General features: G+C 36.6%; 1 protein-coding gene across 1 annotated transcript in view; it reads right to left on the reverse strand.

Annotated features, from left to right (window-relative positions):
• EIF4E (eukaryotic translation initiation factor 4E) overlaps window positions 1–22,436 on the reverse strand; it is a 42,806-nt gene that overhangs the window by 14,747 nt on the left and 5,623 nt on the right. Inside the window, exon 2 of the mRNA XM_036106580.2 lies at window positions 3,004–3,110. Within this exon, the coding sequence (XP_035962473.1) occupies window positions 3,004–3,110 (107 nt within the window). The remainder of the gene's footprint in view (window positions 1–3,003; window positions 3,111–22,436) is intronic.

Consider the following 22,436-nt stretch of genomic DNA (forward strand, 5'->3'; position numbering starts at 1 on the left):
AAACTCTGCTGCTGCTTTATCAACTAAGTTTATGTAATATTCTAAATCCTTTGTTGTTATTTCAACAATCTTCACAGCATCTTCATTTCAAGAAACCATTTTCTTTGCTCATCCACAACAAGCAACTCCTTATCCAATCAACTTTTATGATGAGTTGCAGCAATTCAGTCATATGTTCAGGCTCCACTTCTCATTCTAGTTCTTAGCTATTTTTACCACATCTGCAGTTACTTCCTCCACCAAAGTCTTGAAGCCCTCAAAACCATCCAGGAGGGCTGGAATCAACTTCTTCCAAACACCTATTCATGTTGATACTTTGACCTCTACCCATGGAATCACAAATGTTCTTACTGGCGTCTTAGAATGGTGAATCCTTTCCAGAAGGTTTTCAGTGTACTTTGTCCAGATCAATCAGAGGAATCCCTACCGATGGCAGCTATAGTCTAACAAAATGTATTCTTAAATAGTAAGACTTCAAAGTCAAAATTACTTCTTTATTCAGATGTTGTATAAACTGCAAAATAGATGTATTAGCAGGCATGAAAACAACATGTACCTTGTACATCAGAACTCTTGGGTGACCAAGCACATTGTTCAATGAGCAGTAGTATTTTAAAAGGAATTTTTTGTTCTGAGCAGGTTTGAACAGTGGGCTTAAAATATTCAGTAAACCATTTTGTAAACAAAAGTGCTGTCATTCAGACTTTACTCTTCCATTTATAAAGCATAGGAGAGTAGATTTAGCATAATTCTTTAGGACCCTAGGATTTTCAGGACAGTAAATAAGCATTGGCTTCAACCTAAAGTCACCGGCTATATTAGACCCTAACAGGAGTCAGCCTGTCCTTGGAAGCTAGGCACTGACTTCTCCTCTCTAGCTGTGGAAGTCCATCCAGATGGCATCTTCTTCCACTAGAAGGCTGTTTCATTTACACTGAAAACCTACTGTTTAGTGTAGACAGCTTCATAATATTCTTAGCTAAATCTTCTGGATAACTTGCAGCAGCTTCTACATCAGCACTTGCTGCCTCACCTTGCACTTTGATGTTACAGAGACAGTTTCTTTCCTTAAACCTCATGAACCAAACCATGTTAGCTTTAAACTTTTCTTCTGAAGCTTCCTCACCTCTCTCAGCCTTCATAGAATTGAAGAGAATTAGGTCCTTGCTCTGGATTAGGTTTTAGCTTAAGGGAACGTTGTGGTTGATCTCCTCTCCAGACCACTTAAACTTTCTCCCTATCAGCAATAAGGCTGTTTTCACTTTCTCATTATTCATGTGCTCACTGGAGTAGCACTTTTAATTTCCTTCAAGAACTTTTCCTTTGCCTTCACAAGTTGTCTATTTAGTGCAAGAGGCTTATTTTTTGGCCCATCTCGGCTTTCAACATGCCTTCCTCACTAAGCTTAATCATTTCTAGCTTTTGATTTAAAGTGAGATGTGTATGACTCTTCCTTTCACTTGAATACTTACAGGCCACTATAGGGTTATTAATTGGCCTAATTTCAATATTGTTGTGTCTCAGGGGAGAGGGAGAGAGATGGGGAACAACCAGTGAATAAAGCAATTAGAACAAAACACAGTATTTATTAAGTATGTCATCTTACACGGGCACAGTTCATGGTGCCCCAAAATAATTGTAATAGTTACATCAAAGATCACTGATTGCAGATTACCATAACAAACATAATGAAAAAGTTTTCAGATATTGCAAGAATTGCCAAAATGTGACAAAGAGACACAAAATTAGCAAATGCTGTTGGAAAAAATGGCACCAAAAGACTTGCTCAAAGCAGGGTCACCACAAACCTCCAATTTGTAAAAAATGAAGTATCTGCAAAATGCAATGAAACAAGGGATGCCTGTGAAACTTACACAGGCTTATGGTTTTTTAAAGTAGATAGGGTAAAAAAGTCTTGGGGTAGGGGAATGAAAGGAATTGAAATGCTTAAATATCCTCAAATAATTCTAATTTACTTTCTTCTAGAGTCTTAAAATATTTCTGCATTGCCTTTTTCTTCTATCAGCTCTCAGAGCATTAATGTTAATTTTCATCATATAAACCATAAAAACACAAATATACTGGGAAGGTGTGGGGTGGAATTGGGAAAACTATATAATGAGCTACTACTCACCTACTACACTTAACTATGAAACTTAACTCATCTTTTTTTTTTTTTAAAGTAGGCTCCACCCCAACATGGAGCTTGAACTCACGACCCCTGAGATCAAGAGTTGCACGCTCTACCAACTGAGGCAGCTAGGTGTCTTGAAACTTAATTCATCTTAACCTCTCCTCTTTCCTCTCATAACTTGTCTTAAAAAGAAACCAACCAAGCTCCAGACTCCATATCCCCCAGCCTTTTCTCCTTCACAGCACAACTTCAATTTGCTTATTCTTGCTCTATAATACATTTATATTCACTATACAAACTACTCCAATCTTTTTCCATCATCTACATTCTACTAAACTTTCTCCTACATTAGCAAGGAGTTTATCATTCAATCCAATGGCCATTTTGAGCCTTTTTCAATTGTTTAATCCAATGGATATTTGACCTTTTTGTGGAACATATGCTATTGACCACCTGGCCTTAAACCATTTTCTTTGTTTCCCTGACCACCACTCTATCGTAGTTTATACAGTTTATGTCTAAACCCTTCATAGGCATTATCCCTCCAAAAAAATCCCTTATAAGCTGGTATCCCAAGCCTCTCTGTCTTGAGTCAAGTTCACTTTAAAGAGAATTCATTTACGATTATAGTTTCACTTCCACCAATTACTGATGAATTTCAAACCCAATGTCTCAACCGGTTCTCTTTTCTGAGCTCAAGATTTACACATAAAACTGCTTGCTAGAAACAGGTTATCCAAGTGAAAATGGAATCTTCAACCTGATATAACTAAAACTAGTCTCGCCTTATTGTTCCCCCCCAAACCTGTCCTATTTTACTATTTACCTCAATGCCTGAGTCAGAAGAACCTATGTATCAGAAGGCTTACCTGTTCTGTAAAGGATGTTTAATATAGTGTTCTGGGTTAGCAACCTCCTGATTAGATTCTGTTTTCTCTTCTTCTGTAGGCGGGGGATTAGGAGTAGGGGTGGTTTCCTAATGGAAAATAATAAAACATTATTTTAAATTTCTTAACATAACTATGATAGCAATACTCTAAATCAAATACTGCCACTATTCTTTTTTTAAGAAGAATTATAAAAGCATTTCATAAAACAGACCAAAGACGAAGCGCTAAGAAAAGCACCAGATTCTCCATTCTAGCATCTCTTCACTAAGAGCAAAAGGCTTCTCAATAAAAATACAGTCCATATACAGTTATCTGTGACACATTCTGGTATCAGAAAGATTGTTAGACACCATGCAACAAAGCTAAGAAAATCAGCTGTCTTTCCTAACATACCATTAAAGTACCATGTACAGTTTGGAGGGTGGGGGAAATATGACTAAAGTTTGGAGAGAATAATAACTATATTACAATGACAAAAGAGAGCTTTATAAACTGATCAAGCCAATACTACACAGGTCCTTCCCTCTTGTCACACTATTATATGGTAACTTAGAAGTTCAGCAACTTCTGTCATTTTCAAATGGCCCCAGGCAAAAAAGCTCAATGCTGGCTTGAACTTAAATCTTCTTCTAGGTTAGACATAATTAATATTGTCATCTAAAAATGTCAGGAAAAGGGGCACCTGGGTGGCTCAGTCAGTTAAGCGTCTGCCTTTGGCTCAGGTCATGATCCCAGGGTCCTGGGATGGAGCCCTGCATCAGGCTCCCTGCTCAGTAGAGAGCCTGCTTCTCCCTCTGCCTGCCAGTACCCCTGCTTGTGCTCTTTCCCTGTCAAATAAATAAATAAAATCTTAAAAAAAAAAAAATCCTTTAAAAATGTCAGGAAAAAACAGAGCTTGGGGATAATCTGTGTTCTCCACATTGCTCCATGTAGCTCTTCACCCAATTATAAACTATTTCAACAAAACTGAATGCTAAGGCAAGGCACCAGAAGCTAAAACAAAAGCTGATTTTTTTCAAAAAGGGCACCACAAGTCTGGGGATAAATTGAACCAGCAAAACAACAGAGATGTATGCTCACATTAACAGGATTATGCAAATCAGAGATGTAGGATCTAAAGGTATCCTAGTGGATAGGTAGTATTCATTTTACAAAATACATTTTTCTTAATAACATGACATGTCTAGGAACTAATTTCTACTAGCCTATGAAGTCACTCATAACAGAGGCTATGTCTTGATTTTGCTCACAACTGTAATGCCAATGAGCAAAGTGCTATACTCAATAGGAACTTATTGTCTTGATTTCTTAAGTAATAAATGTAAATGTTTACAAAGCAATTAAGACTCTAAAATTTACAGAGTAGTCAATGCCCTAAATTCACCATTTTTTACCAGCATTTTTTGATCAATTTACATCATCATATAGATAATTACAAAATGCCATTCCTTACCCCACTAGATTAAAATTAATGATAGTTTTCAGACAGAGGCAATCTCAATGGATCAAGAAAATAGGGAACAGTTAGGGACTAAGTGGGCCTAGGGAGACAGGGTACTAGAGAAAAGTGGGCTACAGAGGAGTAAGCCTCAAAAATCTATGTAAAAGTCCCTCAGAGGTCCTTGGCTAGTTGCTAAGCTGTGATGTTCAGAGTACAGCTCTGGGTAGTCTAGCAGAGAACAGCTGAGCCAAGGCTTCAGAGGCTGTATACCATTAGGAAGACTGGGTTCAGACCCAGCTCAGAGTGGGTGGGTGAAAATCCTCAGCTTTCAGATGAAATCCTAGAAAGGCCATGCCCTAGGAATCAGGTGAAATACGTCTAACAAATCCTAAAACCAATCTTCTGACAGGATCAATGTAATCTACCTATAAATTAAGTGCCTCCAAGAACCAAACTCTACATTCTTCAGAAGAGAACATAAGTCTGTCTTTATGAATGTTATTTACTATATCCTACCAAACAATCAAACATTACTAGACATGCAAAGAAATTTTTTTTTTAAGATTTTATTTATTTATGGGGTGCCTGGGTGGCTCAGTTAAGTATCTGCCTTTGGCTCAGGTCACGATCCCAGGGTCCTAGAATCGAGTCCCACATCGGGCTCCTTGCTCAGCAGGGAGCCTGCTTCTCCCTCTCCCTCTGCCTGCCGCTCCCCTTGCTTGTGCTCTCTCTCACTCTGTCAAATAAATAAAAAATCTTAAGATTTTATTTATTCAGAGAGAGCAAGAATGAGAGACTACAAGCAGGGGTTGGGGGGGAAGTAGAGGGAAAGGGAGAAGCAGGCTCCTCGCTAAGCAAGGAGCCCGATGCTGGGCTCAATTCCAGGACCCTGAGATCATGATCCGAGCTGAAGGCGGATGCTTAACCGACTAAGCCATTCAGGCACCCCGGCAAAGAATTTTTTTTAAAGTCACTAATGATCAAGAGATTCACCTGTCCACAGAAAGACATCCAGACATGACCCAGATAATGGAGTTAATAACTATGATTACTATGGTAAAACAGCAGACAAAGACATAATAACCAAGATTACTATAGTAAAATAGAGAAGATAGGGGAAAGGATGAAAAAAAAAATGGGGAGTGTTTGAAAAGAAAACTGAAATCTATTTTTAAAAAGAACCAAATAGACATAATTATGGAACTGCCAAATACAATGTCTGAAATTAAGAGTTCACTGAATGGGGGCACCACGGTGGCACAGTCGGTTAAGCGTCCAACTCTGATTCAGCTCAGGTCATGATCTCATGGTCATGAAATCAAGCCCCACGTGGAGCTCCACACTCAGTGTGGAGTGATGCCTGAGATTCTCTCTCCCTCTGCCCCTCCCCCTGCTTGTTCTCTCTCCCTCTCAAATAAATAAATAAAGCTTAAAGAGTTCACCGAATGATTAACAACAAATTCAACTCTGCAGAGTGTGAGATTGGTGAACTCAAACATAGGTCAACAGCAGATATTCAAATAAATAGAGAGAGAAAAATAGATGGTAAGAAACATTATGGAAGACAGTTAAAAAGTTCAAGGACAAGATGAGAGAATGGGACAGAAGCATACACAATGACCAAAATTTACCAAATCTCATCAGAAACTCAAGTCACAGATTCAAAAAGCTCAAGGAACTCCAAGCAGTAAAATACAAACAAAACTATACCTGGGCATATCAGCTTCGAACTACTGAAAACTTAAAGAAGTCACATTAAAAGCAGTTAGGAAAGGGGACACACACACACACACCATTCACAAGAATAATAAGATTAACAGCTAACTCCCCAACAGAAACTCTGGAAGCCATTAAGACAACAGAATGACATCTCCACACTGAAAGAAAAATGGTCAACCTAGAATTCAGTGCCTAGGAAAAATATCCTTCAGAACTGGATAAATACACAGATGCACAAAAACAGACACAACCCCTTCTCCCCCAACACATACACACAGGTCCAAAACAAAAAGGAACAAACACCAAAGGAAAAGTCTTCAGACTAGAGGGGAAAAAAAAGAGCGCAGGTAGGAACATGAAAATGCAAAAAAGAATGAAAAGCACTGGAAAATGTAAATAGGTGGATCAATTTGTCAAAGACTATGAACAGTTTAAAAGAACAATAATAATGATGTCTTACAGAGTTTAAAATAATAATGATGGTTCTAGCAAAGGATTAGGTATATATAAATTTGTAAGGCTAGGTGTATAGCACATTCTTCCTCCAGAAGTTAAGTACTATAAATTCTCTTATTTATCTAAATTAAAAGACAAGTAAAATTTACTCATAAGTTCCAAATCCTCAATACAAACCATACTTTCACAACATTTATTTAAACAGTTTATGTCAGCAGCGCATAAAAACAATGAATTAATTATAGTATGAATAATTATACATTTCACGAGATCCAAAATATCACCTGCTAACTAACTCAGTATTTTACTTTCTTTTCGATTACTCAACTCTTTTCACAATTAGGGGAATGATGACTTAGATGGTATCAAAAATCTCTGGATACATAGGAACTAAAAGCAGGTAGTAACTCAGTAAAAAGTACATTAAGTTCCTAGAATTTAAAAGTTTCTTTTGAATTAAAAGTCCTACCTTAACTAATGTTTTAGTCTTTACATTAAGAATTTATAATTTTGAATTTTTCTTATAACTAAAATTAAAATAACTACAACTTTAAATAAATGTGTGTGGGGCGCCTGGGTGGCTCAGTTGGTTAAGTGACTGCCTTCGGCTCAGGTCATGATCCTGGAGTCCCTGGATCGAGTCCCGCATGGGGCTCCCTGCTCGGCAGGGAGTCTGCTTCTCCCTCTGACCCTCCCCCCTCTCATGTACTCGCTCTCTCTCATTCTCTCTCTCTCAAATAAATAAATAAAATCTTAAAAAATAAATAAATAAATAAATAAATAAATAAATAAATAAATAAATAAATGTGTGTGGATGTATAAAAATGTAAAACCTTTCAGCCTTCACTTTTAATATTATACAAATATGCTAGATGTTAAGACAAATACTCTAAAACACTCCGAAAAAAATATTAAACAATCATCTTTCAGTATTTAAAACTTTTTTTTACGATTTTATTTATTTGACAGAGACAGAGCAAAAGAGCACAAGCAGGGAAGGCAGCAGAGGGAGAGGGAGAAGCATGCTCCCGGCTGAGCAAGGAGCCTGACTTGGAGCTCAATCCCAGGACCCTGGGATCATGACCTGAGCCAAAGGCAGATGCTTAACCAACTGAGCCACCCAGGCACCCTCCCCGCTTTTTAAAAAGATTTTACAAAACTTTTTTTTTTAAATATAAGCATAGACTGACATTTATTTAGCCTTTTAAGTTACCATCTGCAGTTTTAATAGTCTCATGTTCAAATTTTTTTTAAAGATTTTATTTATTTAGAGAGGGAGCTTACATGCCTGCGTGGAGGGGAGGGGCAGAGGGACAGAGAGCCTTAAACAGGGCTCACTCTCATGATCCTAAGATCACGACCTGAGCCAAAACCAAGAGTCAGACAATCAACCGACTGCGCCACCCAGGTGCCCCTCATGTTCAAATTTTTACCTTAAGAATTTCTCAAACTCTTTTAATAAAGAAACAATGGTTTTAATAGCCATTTCCAAGATAGAATATAAAATACTCAAATACTCTACGAAAATATTCATTAACACGGCACAAACCAAATCTAATAAAAGTTAGAAATCACTTCATGATGGAATTTACTTATGAAAACATTAATATTAAAAACCACATATAAAAGGGCACATTAAAAAAGGAAAAGTCATATTTTCTTATTTAGGCCATATTTTGTTATGATCATCTACTTGTCTCACCAATTCATTCTTAATCAGGAGAAATTTAAACCAAAATCTAAACCAAAAATTTATTAATCATTCACCTTTTAAGTTGCTTGCAACTATATTGTAAATTATTGCAAACAAATAAAAAAAACTTGTTTGAGACTGTTGAGACATGCCTCTCTGTTAATTTCTTTCAACTTATTTAGTTATAAAACCCCTCAACTTTGATTCAAATAATCAAAATGCTTTTTTTAAAAAACTTAGATAAAACAAAAGAAAAAATATTATCAAAATATTTAAGACTTCCAGGCTAATTCTGTAAGGGTAGTCCTCTATGGGGAAAGTCCAATTCCTACACAAACGTTTGAATCTATAGCAACATACACAATGAGAAACGATGTCCAGAATGATGGCCATACTATATTAAATTCTTTGATCAAAAAATGATTTAAAAAAATGATTTATAATTATGAGCATATGCCAAATCAGAAGAAATATAATTTATTTTTTAAAGAACTGGGACAAAACTGATTTCAGTTCACTCATCAGTTAAGCATAAACCTCATATAACAAATCTCCATATTATCCATTTTTTGTTCTAATTTACTAAGTACTTCTAATATAAACTGAATTTGAAAATAAAATTATCTTGGAATTTTATCTCCTCTTAAAATTATTTGGAAAGCTATCTAAGACTTAAGATTACCATGAAATAGGTATAGGAAGGCTATGTGTTATTTGTTAACACCAACTTCACAAAATTCTCCCTGAAAACTCCACAGCAGGTACTTTCACGGTATCTTTAACAACTGATTCAGTTATTTATTTTTAGTAAGATCATCAAAGTAGCAAGTAAAGCAAACAAGATTATTGTATGATCTGTATAAGAACTAAAAAATGTATTTTATAACGTCATTTTATGGTTGCTTTATATATAGAGCAGACAATAAGTTTTAAATTTACATTCAATTTAAAAACAAAATTCTTTACTGCAAAGTTCCACAACATCCCTCTACCTACCCTCTAAGCTCCTCTGTAAACAAATTTCATTGAGAATTACAACTTAAATATCCATATTTGCCAGTGTTTCTAAATTTATTTATTTATTTATTTATTTTTAAGATTTTATTTATTTATTTGACAGAGAGAGACACAGCGAGAGAGGGAACACAAGCAGGGGGAGTGGGAGAGGGAGAAGCAGGCTTCCCGCGGAGCAGGGAGCCCAATGTGGGGCTCGATCCCAGGACTCTGGGATCATGACCTGAGCCGAAGGCAGATGCTTAACGACTGAGCCACCCAGGCGCCCCACCAGTGTTTCTAAATTTAAAAATTATGCAAATAAAACACAAAAGGCTAGTTTAACAGATTATTATACTCTCAAAGTAATCAAATACACTTTTTTCTTTCCAAGTTTTTATTTAAATTCTAGTTAACATACAGTGGAATATTAGTTTCAGGTGTAGAATTTAGTGATTTAACACTCACATACAACACCTGGTGCTCATCACAAGTGCACTCCTTAATCCCTATCACCTATTTAACCCATCCTCCTACCCACCTCCCCTCCAGTAATCCTCAGTTTGTTGTCTATAGTTAACAGTCTATTTCTTGGTTTGCCTTTTATTTAACTCCTGTGTTCATTTGTTTTATTTTGTTTTTAAAGATCTTATTTATTTTTTGACAGAGAGACAGCGAGAGAGGGAACACAAGCAGGCGGAGTGGGGGAGGGAGAAGCAGGCTTCCCGCTGAGCAAGGAGCCCTATGTGGGGCTAGATCCCAGGACTCTGGGATCATGACCTGAGCAGAAGGCAGATGCTTAACAACTGAGCCACCCAGGCACCCGTTTTGTTTCTTAAATTCCCCATATGAGTGAAATCATATGGCATTTGTCTTTCTCTGACTTAGCTTATTTTGTTCCACATATGAGTGAAATCATATAGTATTTGTCCTTCTCTGACTTATTTAGCTTAGCATAATACTCTTTAGCTCCATCCATGTTGTTGCAAATGGCAAGATTTCATTCTTTTTGATGGCTGAGTAATATTTCTGTGTGTGTGTGTGTTTGTGTGTGTGTATACCACATCTTCTTTACCCATTTATCAGTTGACAGACACTTGGGCTCTTTCCATAATTTGGCTATTACTGATAATGCTGCTATAAACATCAGGGTGCATGTATCCCTTTGAATTAGTATTTTTGTATCCTTTGGGTAAATACCTAGTAGTGCAATTGCTGGATCATAGGGCAGTTCTATTTTTAACTTTCTGAGGAACCTCCATACTGTTCTCCAGAGTGGCTGCACCAGCTTGCATTCCCACCAACAGTGCAAGAGGGTTCCCCTTTCTCTGCATCCATACCAACACCTGTTGTTTCCTGTGTTAATTTTAGTCTAAGTGAATTATCAAATACATTTTTTAACCTAAAACACAAACTACACTTGAAAAACTCTTGTATAACCTATTTCAGGTGGGTAGAATGGAGAGTACAAAGCAATGAGATGGTACCAGTTTAACTAGAAGATGGTAAGGAATCAATGAGACTGAAAGAGAGGGCTCATGAAACCAAAGACAGACTAGAACGGTGGGCTGAAGGGAGACTGAAAGGCCTCAAAGGTCAAGCTAAAAGTATACCTTTCATTTTGTGAGCAATGGAAGCCATTCATCGAGAGATCAAATTGATTAAATACTGATGACAAGTAAGGGAATAGAAAAGACAACGAGTTTAAGTGCAAAATATTAAACATAGTTTTGGATTTGCTGAGTTTGAGATTCAAATAAAAATGTAGTCTTATAATTTAGTGGTCCCGTAGCTCAGTAACTGTCATAACAAGAGAAGAAAGTTGGGAAAAAAAAAAAAGTAGAGCAAGGGTGGGGCAAGTTTAACAATCAGCTGCAAAGAATCTCAGGCAGCATTTGAACGTTGCTACATCTCAGAATGCAATAACATTCTGCAAAAACCAGCACATGTATCAAACACAATATTAACTTTGTTGGACAATCCTAGTATTATAAAGCTAAATACTTCCCAGATACAGTATCATTTCTCTAATCTGACTAAAGTTTAGATTCTTACTTCTAGCCATGTTCAAATCTACAGTGCTTCAACTCCAAAACCGTGGTATGCTTTTCCACGGTTGTGAACACCCAAGATTTTTCATTAACTCTCAACTCAAACACACTTACAAACTATCTCTTCTAGAAATAACATTAAACCTTCCCCTCAGGACACTCAATTAGTGTCCTCCATTACTTCACTCAACAAATATTACTACTAAGAACTTCCAGGGCCCCCTCCCCCAACACACATATAGCTTTAGGACATCACCTAAACCTTAATTTGAAGTAAGCAAAAAGCACTAGTTCCCCTGGCACTAATACGGGTTTAAAGCAGTAACACAAAATGCAGTCCACAGATTTCTGCTGGTTATAGCCTACAACCACGGTAGGTATAGAATGGAAAGTAAGGACTTAGAAAACTTTACAACAATCTGACAGTATTTTTGCACCTGTCAAAACTAGTAATAGCAAATGCAGGCTTACATTTTTGTGGGTTTTTTTTCATTTTTATTTCTCCTATTTTTATGATTTACAAAAACATTACATGAGAAATTGTTTAAAAAGAAAATAAAAGGGGTGCCTGGCTGATTCAGTTGGTCTAGCATGTGACTCTTCATCTTGGGGCTGTAAGTTCGAGTCCCAAATTGGATGTAGAGATTACTTAAAAAAAAAATAAAGTCTTTAAAAACAAGTAAGTAAATAAACAACCCACTTCCACCAGAATATGGGAGACACTGGTTTAGATCACATACTCTGGAGCCAGACTACCCAGGTTAGAATCCCAGCTCTGCCATTCACAGTTGTATAATTTCAGCCAAGTTTAACAGAGCACCGAATAATGGATAATAATATCCAATTTTCAATAGCACTTCCTTATATATACCCCCTTCCTTGCTTCACTGTTTTTTCAGGTGAGTTAGAAAAGACCATTTGTGGCCTTAAGAGAAATGTAAATGCTATTATGGCAAAGATAGTTGCAATTATCTCTACAAGTTACTCACCCCCCAACATTTCAGTAAACTGAAGGCACTACACACATTAAATAAAAATATGAAATAATGAGAAGAGTAAGCAAATAAGAACAGAAAAGAATGGTGCTTTATGACTTTTCAAATGGTAACACCCACCCTCACACTTCATCCAAACTATGAGTTTTTACTAGATAGGTAACATTTACCAAGCAGTTACTATCAAATAATATGCTACATATTTTTATATACATTATTTCAATATTTATATAATCTCAATATATTCAATCTTCACAATACTGTGAAACTCTCTGGTCTTTAAATTTAAGGGCTGGAAGTTAACGTGGCCTAGCTGTATTCCACATTTGAATCCAGAACTATCACTATCAGGATTCACAGCTAGGGATACAGTATGTCCTGGTTTTACCTGTTTTATTGTTCCAGTGTATCGGTAGAATCTTCATTCACCCCCAAAAGTGCCCAGAATTGGATAATAAATTATATAACGTTACCGAGGTACTCCTTCCAGGCCTCACAACCCTACAGTGTGTACTATGCCTTGTGCCACAGCCTCAGACTCAATACCTTCACTATCTTGCAAATGTATGCCACTGCCAATAAACTAGAAAAAAAGGCCATGAATGGTACACCTCACTCCCAACACACACACAAAATCCCACTATGAAAAAAAGCAAGCAAATGCCAATGATCAATTATAGTGAGTTTATATTATGTAAGACAGCCTACTAAATGCCTATATGGCCAAATACCTCAGAAATACAGGGAAGTATAAATAAAATCCTCTCTTTATGGATACAAATAACTGGAAAGAGAATTCTATCATTTCATACAAGTAAGATACGTAAACAGACCTCAAGATATATTACTCTTCCCTTTAGTCTCCAAACATTCAGTTCCCAGGTCTCTTTTTAGCAAACAATGCATTTCCCCCAGCACCCTCCATACGTAAATTAGTGTAATTAATTAACTAGTACATAAGAACAAGTAGTCTTACCACTTGCCTTGTAAGGAATAAAAAAAATTGGTGTAAACACTGAAAATTACCACAAATAATTAAATCAATTGTTTTGGTTGTTAAAGTAGTATCAGCTAATCTGGCATCACTCATCACAAAAGTGGGAGGCTGTGGATTTTGCAGGTCTTCTTCCTTGTCTGTAATAAAGAATCAAAATAGTGACCTTCATGCTCTAAACTAAAACACTGAAGTAGAAAAATAACATATGCAGATTTAGCAAAATACAACCCTTTTCTTAAAACACTGCTAAAATGGAGACATTTTTTTCATGTTTTTCATTCCTTTGCATTAGTGACCATTGATTATGGTCACTAATCAATATACCCTGTATGTCAATTCTGATTCAAAAGACAGTAACTTTTTAATATTCTTTTCAAATGATGTAAAATGGCATCTATACAACAAAAAAATACTGGAAGCTGAGGTACAGAAAGGAAGAGCTGTGATTTGTACAAATTGTGTCTTATCTATAAGTACTGCAAAATTTAATAGCTGTTCGATCTATTTAAGGAACAATAACCTAATTACCTGACTAAAATTAATGACTAGCAACCACTACACTTTTCAGTGAACACAGGTGATTAAGTTTGCTGCTCTATAGCTAAAAATGGTTATTTCTGGATAGACAGCAAGATAGACTTAACCACATTTTACTAATATTAAAAAAAAAAAAATCCCTACAGGCCACACTTGAATTTTTGACCTTTTGGAATACAATTTTTAAAACTTGGATGCGTGTATCTTTAACTCTTTACTAGAAAGATCTGTAGGCATCTTGTTTCATTCGAAATCTGTCAACCAAATTACTCTCCACATCTTACATAGCTCAGAGGATCCCAAATTCAGAAAGGAAAATGTGATGATAGACATAAGAAATAAACATGTGTGATCTAGAATGATAACAAGGCTAATGATAAAATTTAAATATCAATGCTACTTAAACCAAAGATTACCAAAATACTCATATTTTATAACAACTAAGGAAATTTATAGAAGTTAAACATTATATACAAAATTAAAAAGTGCTCCAAATAACATTAAAGTGATGTTAGGACAAGCATTTTCACTGCACAAAATTACACTGGTTTCAGTAGCAAAGCAATTTCAATTATTCTTTAAAGCTTCATAATTAGAATTTGAAAGGCAAATATTTTGCCTACTGATTCTTTTTAAGTTTATTCCTTTTAAAATTATAACTAAAATTTAATGACACTGATTGAAATCTTTACAGTCCCAGTTAAACAAGTAAGCAGCTGCTTTTTTTTTACAGCTGAATTTTCTAAATTCTACATGTTTTTTCAAAGTTCTACAACGTTAAAAGTTAAAGATTAAAATTGTGATATAAACTATAGTTTCTTTAAAAGTAATCTCCACACCCAATGTGGGGCTCAAACTCATGACTCCGAGATCAAGAGTTGTATGCTCTACCAACTGAGCCAGCCAGGCACCCCAAAACAATAATTTTAATAAGAAAATTAGAGTTGTCCTTTCATATTTCAAATATTTAAATTATCTTCCGAAAGAAATCAACCTATTTTTTTTTAATATTTTTATTTATTTATTTGAGAGAGAGAATGAGAGATAGAGAGCATGAGAGGGGGGAGGGTCAGAGGGAGAAGCAGACTCCCTGCCGAGCAGGGAGCCCGATGTGGGACTCGATCCCGGGACTCCAGGATCATGACCTGAGCTGAAGGCAGTCGCTTAACCAACTGAGCCACCCAGGCATCCCAACCTATATCTCTTTAAAAAATTAGAAAACTAGGGACAGTCACAGTTTCAAATGTCCCCAGGTTTATAGAGTAGATTATATCCCTCCACTTACTGAGCTTAAGTTAATGAAATACAAGCTTCCAAATATAAAAAGAGCTATGTTCTTTAACTCAGTAATTGTACTTCTAAGAGATTTCTTAAAAAAAAAGTACCAGGACACTAACAGTTTTGTGTATTTTATGTTAGTAAATAAAAAGTACAGTCAACATGTATCAAAAGATACAACCAAAAAATAAAATATATTATGGCATTCACAATATAGGCACTAAATGTGATGCTTAGAAAATTATTTTAAAATGCTAATGTAAATGTGGGAAAAGGCAGATTACAGAACTGTACAAACAAGGAGCACTTTACTTTTCTGGTGGAGGGGAGGCACTTTTTAAGAAGTCCTAAATAAACTATGGTACATCCACACAATGCAATATTGTTCTGCACAAAAAGAAATGAGCTATCAAACCGTGAAAAGACATGGAGGAATGATAAATGTATATCACCAAGTGAAAGAAGTCAATCTGAAAAAACCACATGCTGTACAATTCCAACTATATGACATTCTGGAAAAGGCAGTAAACATGGGGGTAGTAAAAAGATTAGTGGTTGCCGGGGTTAGAAAGGAGGGATAAATAAGCAGAAAACAGAAGATTTTAGGCAGTGAAACTCCTTCTGTATGATACTACAATGTGGTAAATACATGTCATTATTTATTTGTCCAAACCCAAAGACTGTACAACACCAAGAGTGAACCCTAATGTAAACTAGAGACTTGAGATGACGATGAAGTGTCAGTGTAGGTTCATTTGGTATAACAAATGTTCCACTCTGGTATGGGATGTTGACAGTGGGGGGGTGAGGGGGGGCGCGGCGCACCTGTTCATACAGGAACAGGAAGTATACCAGAACCCTCTCTATCTTTCTCTCAATTTTGTAATGAATCTAAAACTGCTCTAAAAAATACTCTTATAAAAGCAGAAGAGGGGGCGCCCGGGTGGCTGAGTCGTTGGGTGTCTGCCTTCGGCTCGGGTCATGGTCCCAGGGTCCTGGGATCGAGCCCCACATCGGGCTCCCTGCTCAGCGGGAAGCCTGCTTCTCCCTCTCCCACTCCCCCTGCTTGTGTTCCCTCTCTCACTGTGTCTCTCTCTGTCAAATAAATAACTAAAATCCGTAAAAATAAATAAATAAATAAAATAATAAAAGCAAAAGAGACGTCTAGGTGGCGCAGTCGGTTAAGCCTCCAACTCTTGGTTTCAGCTCACGTCAGGATCTCAGGGTCCTGAGATGGAGCCCCACATCGGGCTCTGGGCTCAGTGTGGAGTCTGCTTGAAATTCTCTCTCTCCCTCTGCCCTTCCCGTTCATATGCCCACTCTCTCTCTCCCTCCCTCCCTCATATGTAAATAAATAAATGGAGAAGAGGTATGTATAAATAAGTAAGTAAATAAATAAATGGAAAAGAGGTATGTATAAATGAATGAATGAATGAAAAAGAAAAGAGGTACAAAGAAGAGATGAGGTAAGAATAAAAGAGTCCACAAACAAGTAAACCAAAATATTACCAAGGAAAACCTAGTTGTTCGGATTATAGATGACTTTTATTTTCTTCACACAGATCTAATGTTCCAAATTTATTACAACAAAATTATACTGAAACCAAATATACACTTGAGTCTACTGGACTGAGCAGTCTGTTTCAGTGATCTGTCAGTCCCATTTACACCAATACCACACTTTTAAAAATTAACTGTTCAATATTTTTTTTCTCATTGTAAGGCAAATTCTCCATTCCCCTTTTCTTCTTCAAAAATTAACTGCCAATTCTCATTTATTTATTCTTTCAAATAAACTTTACAATCATTTTATAAAACAGGAGCTTGCAAACTTTTTCTATAAGGGGTCAGAGAGTAAATATTTTAGGCTGGTGATCTGTCACTTATTCTCTGCTTTATTTTACAACCCTTTGAAATACAAAACACATTCTTAGCTAGCAGGCCACACAAGAACAGGCCTAAGGCCAGTTTGTGGACCTCAGCATATAGTTCCCCATCCCACTGCAAAGATTTTGGCATTTTGATTCAATACATACTGAATTAATTCAGGAAAAATTAACATCTTCCCAATATCAAATCTTTCCCAAAAGCAAATTATGACTTTGTTTACTAAAGCCCTTCATTGTATTCCTCAGTAGAATTGTAGAGCTTTCATTTATGAATCCTGCAAATTACTTACTAGGTTTGTAATTTCTGGGCACTTGAAGGCTCTGGTACCTGGGTACAGGAAAGCAGCAAATTACTTGCTAGGTTTATTATTCCCGGCACTTTTTGCCTAGTTACAGAAAAACTGTAATACTGTATTCTATGATCAGAATGCAACAATGTTACTTTTTAAATATCATGCTAAGTGTTACTTCTTTACTTTTTTTGCTATTCAGTAATTCAGTAACTTTAAGCTCAAAGGAGAGCCGGGTTAAGCACTCAGAAGTGTCTAGCACATGACAGTACAGTACTCAAATGTTTGAATAAATGAATGATTTTAATTTTGTTCCTTCTCAAAATCCCACTAAAACGGTAATAGAGATTTTTTTCTAAGTCCACAACTATGGGAACAGCAAAGAAAAAAAGAAAAGAGCTGAAACACAGATGGACAAATGGTCACTAATCAATATACACAGCTAGATCCTAAAAGTCTCAAAAACTGGCAGAACCTTTAGAACTGAGAGTGAAAGAAGGAGGTAAATTAAAGAGAATATGGTGACAGCTATTGAAAAATAACTAGATCCCTCAATTTCCTCCCTCTACCTTCACAGGAATGCTGCCATGAGTTCAAAAATAAAAAAGAAAATAAGCAACTTGGAGGGAAGAGGCAGGGAAAAGAAAATGCCCTCAAAAATATGTAGCTATATATATATATCCTCAAAAGGTTAAAATGTGGGGTGCCTGGGTGGCTCAGTTGTTAAGCGTCTGCCTTCGGCTCAGGTCATGATTCCAGGATCTTGGGATTGAGCCGAGCCCCGCATCAGGCTCCCTGCTCCGCGGGAAGCCTGCTTCTCCCTCTCCCACTCCCCCTGCTTGTGTTCCCTCTCTTGCTGTGTCTCTCTCTGTCAAATAAATAAATAAAATCTTAAAAAAAAAGGGGGGGTTAAAATGTTGCATCACAATTATAGGAAGTTATAAAGTGAACACAGGGAAGAGAAGAGAAGTGTCCTGGAAATTAAAATTATGACAGAAAGGCTTGAAAATAAAATTTCCCAGAAAATAAAAGACAGAAAATGAAAGCAAGATTTAAACTTAAAAAAAACAAAACAAAACAAAAATCAGAGACCCATGCTAGGAGATCCAGTATCTCAATAACTGTTTCAAAGAGGGGAAAATCACAAATAAATCTATAAAGTGATGAATAGGAGTTGCCACGTTAAAAAAATGCAATGAGTACCTAGCCCAGTGGAGCATGTCATTGTGAAATGGGGACAAAAAAAATTTCTCGGTTGAAGTAGAACTGGTCACACAAAGAAAAGAAGAGAAAAGAAAAGAAAAAAGAAAAGTAGTCATTAGACTATCTGACTGAACAGCCACAACAGAAGATGACCTGAGATAATGACTTTAAAATTCTGAAGAAAAGAATTCTACACCCAGCCAAACTACAGATATGACATTCTTTAATAGGCAAGGTCTCAAAAATCTTTAACTCTCATGTATCTTTTCTCAAAATATTACTGGAGATGTGATCTACTGAAATGAAACAAGAAACCAAGTAAGACAACAAGGGACACCAAGAAGTCAGATGAGAGGGAATCACGAACATAGTCAAAGACAAGTGTGTACCAGATATAGAGAGCAACATCCAGATTGGACCAATGTGATTCTTCATCTGATGGCTATAATGATCAAGATGCTTATTATTCTACCCTTAAAACAAAACAAAACAAAACACTGATTGCCATGGTTTGTCTGGCCCAGACTTTTATCTTTACTTAACTCAGCTTAACCCTGTGTTAACAAAGCTCCTTTTCTCTCCTTTGTGCCCTTCCCCCTGAAACAGCTACAAATTTCACACCAACTGAGTTCAGCTTTAACCTACACTTAAAACAACACACAAAGACACAAAGCATCTTACTACCACAAACCACTCTCCTAACTAAAAGTTCTTTGCCTGGCCCACAGCATAACCTGCCAGATAACAACTGTGGAGTCCTATGTTTCCCAGAACATGTTCATGATCTTGCCCACTGGTTTCCCCAAGTGGGGCTTTAGTAGAGATTCGAGGAAGATGAAGCCATCATAAAGACACGATGATGTCTTAGGTGATGAGTACAAAGGTCATCAATTTATTACTCTAAAACTTATGCACATGTGTATCTTTTACGTTTTTTACATATAAATTTTTCACAATTAGAAAGAGGTGTAGTTCTAAAAAAAATTATAGCCTGATAGCCAACTATAGTCACAAAGCGTTTTATCTAACCAGTAGTTTCTAAATTTTCAATTTACTGGCAAAACATTTACCTTTCAACTATACTACCTCATGTATGGAATATGAGAAGGCTATTCACCATAAACTGAATTAGCAAATGGTTGGAATAACCCAAATGTATAGAAATACAATATAGAAATAACTATGTTTAAGACCAAACCGTGCAATACATACCAACAACAAAAAAAAAGTGAAAGGTTTATGTGCTAATATGCAATGCTCTAAAACACCTATTATTAAGTGAAAAACATAATGTGCCAGATTAATGTATACAGTTGACTAACATTTTTTAAAAAAAGAATATACATCCTTGTTGCCTATATATATAAATCTCTATGGAAAGATAGAAGTGACAATACTGGTTGTCTCTAGAAGTGATCTACCTGAATGGGATCAGCCTGAGATACAGACTTCACTATATAGTCTTTTGTACAAAATCAGATTTTCAAACAACATAAAGTACTGCCTACTCACAAATTTTTTTTAAACAGCACAAAAAAGGCTATAGGACAATTCTAATTATCCATACAAGAGCAAATAACTGCCTTTGAAATGCATATGTTTACACCAGGTAGGTCTAGATTCTACAGCTACACTGTCCAATTTGGTAGCCACTAGCAACATATGAAATTAAATTTCAATTAATTAAAATGACATTTAAATTAAAGTTAAATGAAGTTTAAAATTCACTTCCTTGGTTCAATCAGTCACAATTCAAGTGCTCAAAAGCCATGTGGGGCTAGTGGCTACTGTACTGAACAGCACAAATGTAGAACATTTCCACCATCACAGAAAGTTCTCTTGTACAGCCCTTATCTAAAAGAATCCTCAAACTGGTTAACAGTATGGATGCATTGGAAAAGGGAACTAGATGGCTGCAAAAGATAGATAGGAAATAGGTTTTTCACAATAAAAAGACAGGACTGGGGCGCCTATGTGGCTTAGTCAGTTGAGCATCCAACTCCTGGTTTCTTGGTTTCAGCTCAGGTCGTGATCTCATGGTCATGGCACTCAGCAGGTAGTCTGCTTGAGATTCTCTCTCCCTCTGCCCCTCTTGCTCATGGGCTCGCTAGCGTGCACTCTCTCTCCCCACAAAATAAATAGATAAATCTTAAAAAAAAAAAAAAAAAAAGACAGGACTGAGACTGTGCCAGGCAGCATCCTTAAGGCAGCATCCTTAATGCTGCATGTTAACTCAGGTAATCCTTACTGTACTTCAATGTAATTAGCTTCTTTTGTAATCCTAAGTATTTTACTTAATGCATTTAAAAACATTATTCTGACAATGGGGCCACAGACTTCACCGCTAAAGGGATCTATTTGAATTTTGGACCATGAGCATGTATTACTAATTCAAGAAAAAAGTAATTAAAAAAAAAATAATAAAAGCTAAATGGTAATTATTTATAAACCAAAATCCAAAAGAGATTTTACAATCCTGAACATTATTAAAAAATACAGCGTACAAGTTCAAATGAATGAATAAGAAAAAAAAAAGAGAAAAACCTGTATTGCTCCACGCCACAGCCTATAAGTCATTTGGTATATCTTTTCAAAGACAGGAATTTTTTTTAAATGTTTATTTGAGAGAGAGTAGAGAGAGAGAGGGCGTGTGCATGCGCGGGGGAAGGGGCAGAGGGAGCAAGAGAAGCAGACCTCCCACTGAGCATGGAGCCTGACCCTGGGCTCAAGCCCAGGACCCTGAGATCACGACCTGAGCCCAAATCAAGAGTCTGCCGCTTAACCAACTGAGCCACCCAGGTGCCCCTTCAAAGACAGGGCTTTATATTTAATTTATTTGTGCATAATGATGATCTATCCAGCAATTTTATGCTTAAGGTAGGAGTTCTACTGAAGATAAGGAGTTAGACTTCTTAGTCTTGAATTTCAGTTTCTTTTTTTGAACAGAATAGTAACAGAGCTTGGGGCCAGGGCCTGGGTTTGAGTTCTAAGCTTGGCAGGAAAAAAAATTACTTGAAATATGAATTTCCCACCTATTATTTATCTCAAAATATTAAGAGAATTAGGGGGGAAAAACTACAAGAAAAATATGTGTTTCATCTTTCCATTAAAATATTACATTTTCTTTCCTTAGTTAATACTTGGAAGTTATCAGACTTTGTAACTGCATAAGCTGTTGCCCTAAGATGACTATGTAAAACCCCATAAAAATTCTTCATAAGAACACTAACATGGGACGCCTGGGTGGGTCAGTCAGTTAAGTGTCCGACTCTTGATTGCAGCTCAGGTCAAGATCTCAGGGTCCTGGGATCAATCCCGCATCAGGCCCCATGCTTAGCACAGAGTCTGCTTGAGATTCTCTCTCCCTCGCCCTCTGCCCCTGCCCCAACTTGCGCTATCTCCCTCTAAATAAATAAAATCTTAAAAGAAAATCCACACTGACATTAGTTCACATAAATATAAAAATCTTATTGACTGTCACTATAATAAACAGAGCACAGATTATAATTTCTGTACAGCATTTTATAGTAACAAGTTTAAAACATATATCTAAAAACATGCAAGTATATGTTTTAGCTCTAACAATTACTGCAAAGCCTTGAGTTGCAGAGAAATGGTCTTACTACTATCTTCCTCAAACAATTGAGCTTTTAAGACTAAGCAACATTAGGGGTGCCTGGGTGCCTCAGTTGGTTAAGCGACTGACTCCTGATTTAGTCTCAGGTCGTGATCTCATGAGATCAAGCCCGGTCTGGCTCCGTGCTCAGTGGGGAGTCGGCTTGAGATTCTCTCTCCCTCTCCTCCCACCCATCCCCCACATGCACTCATGCACCCGAAAAAAAAGAAAAACAAGACTAGCAATATTATACT

The sequence above is a fragment of the Halichoerus grypus genome, chromosome 3, assembly GCF_964656455.1.
Source record: "Halichoerus grypus chromosome 3, mHalGry1.hap1.1, whole genome shotgun sequence".
NCBI lineage: Eukaryota > Metazoa > Chordata > Mammalia > Carnivora > Phocidae > Halichoerus > Halichoerus grypus.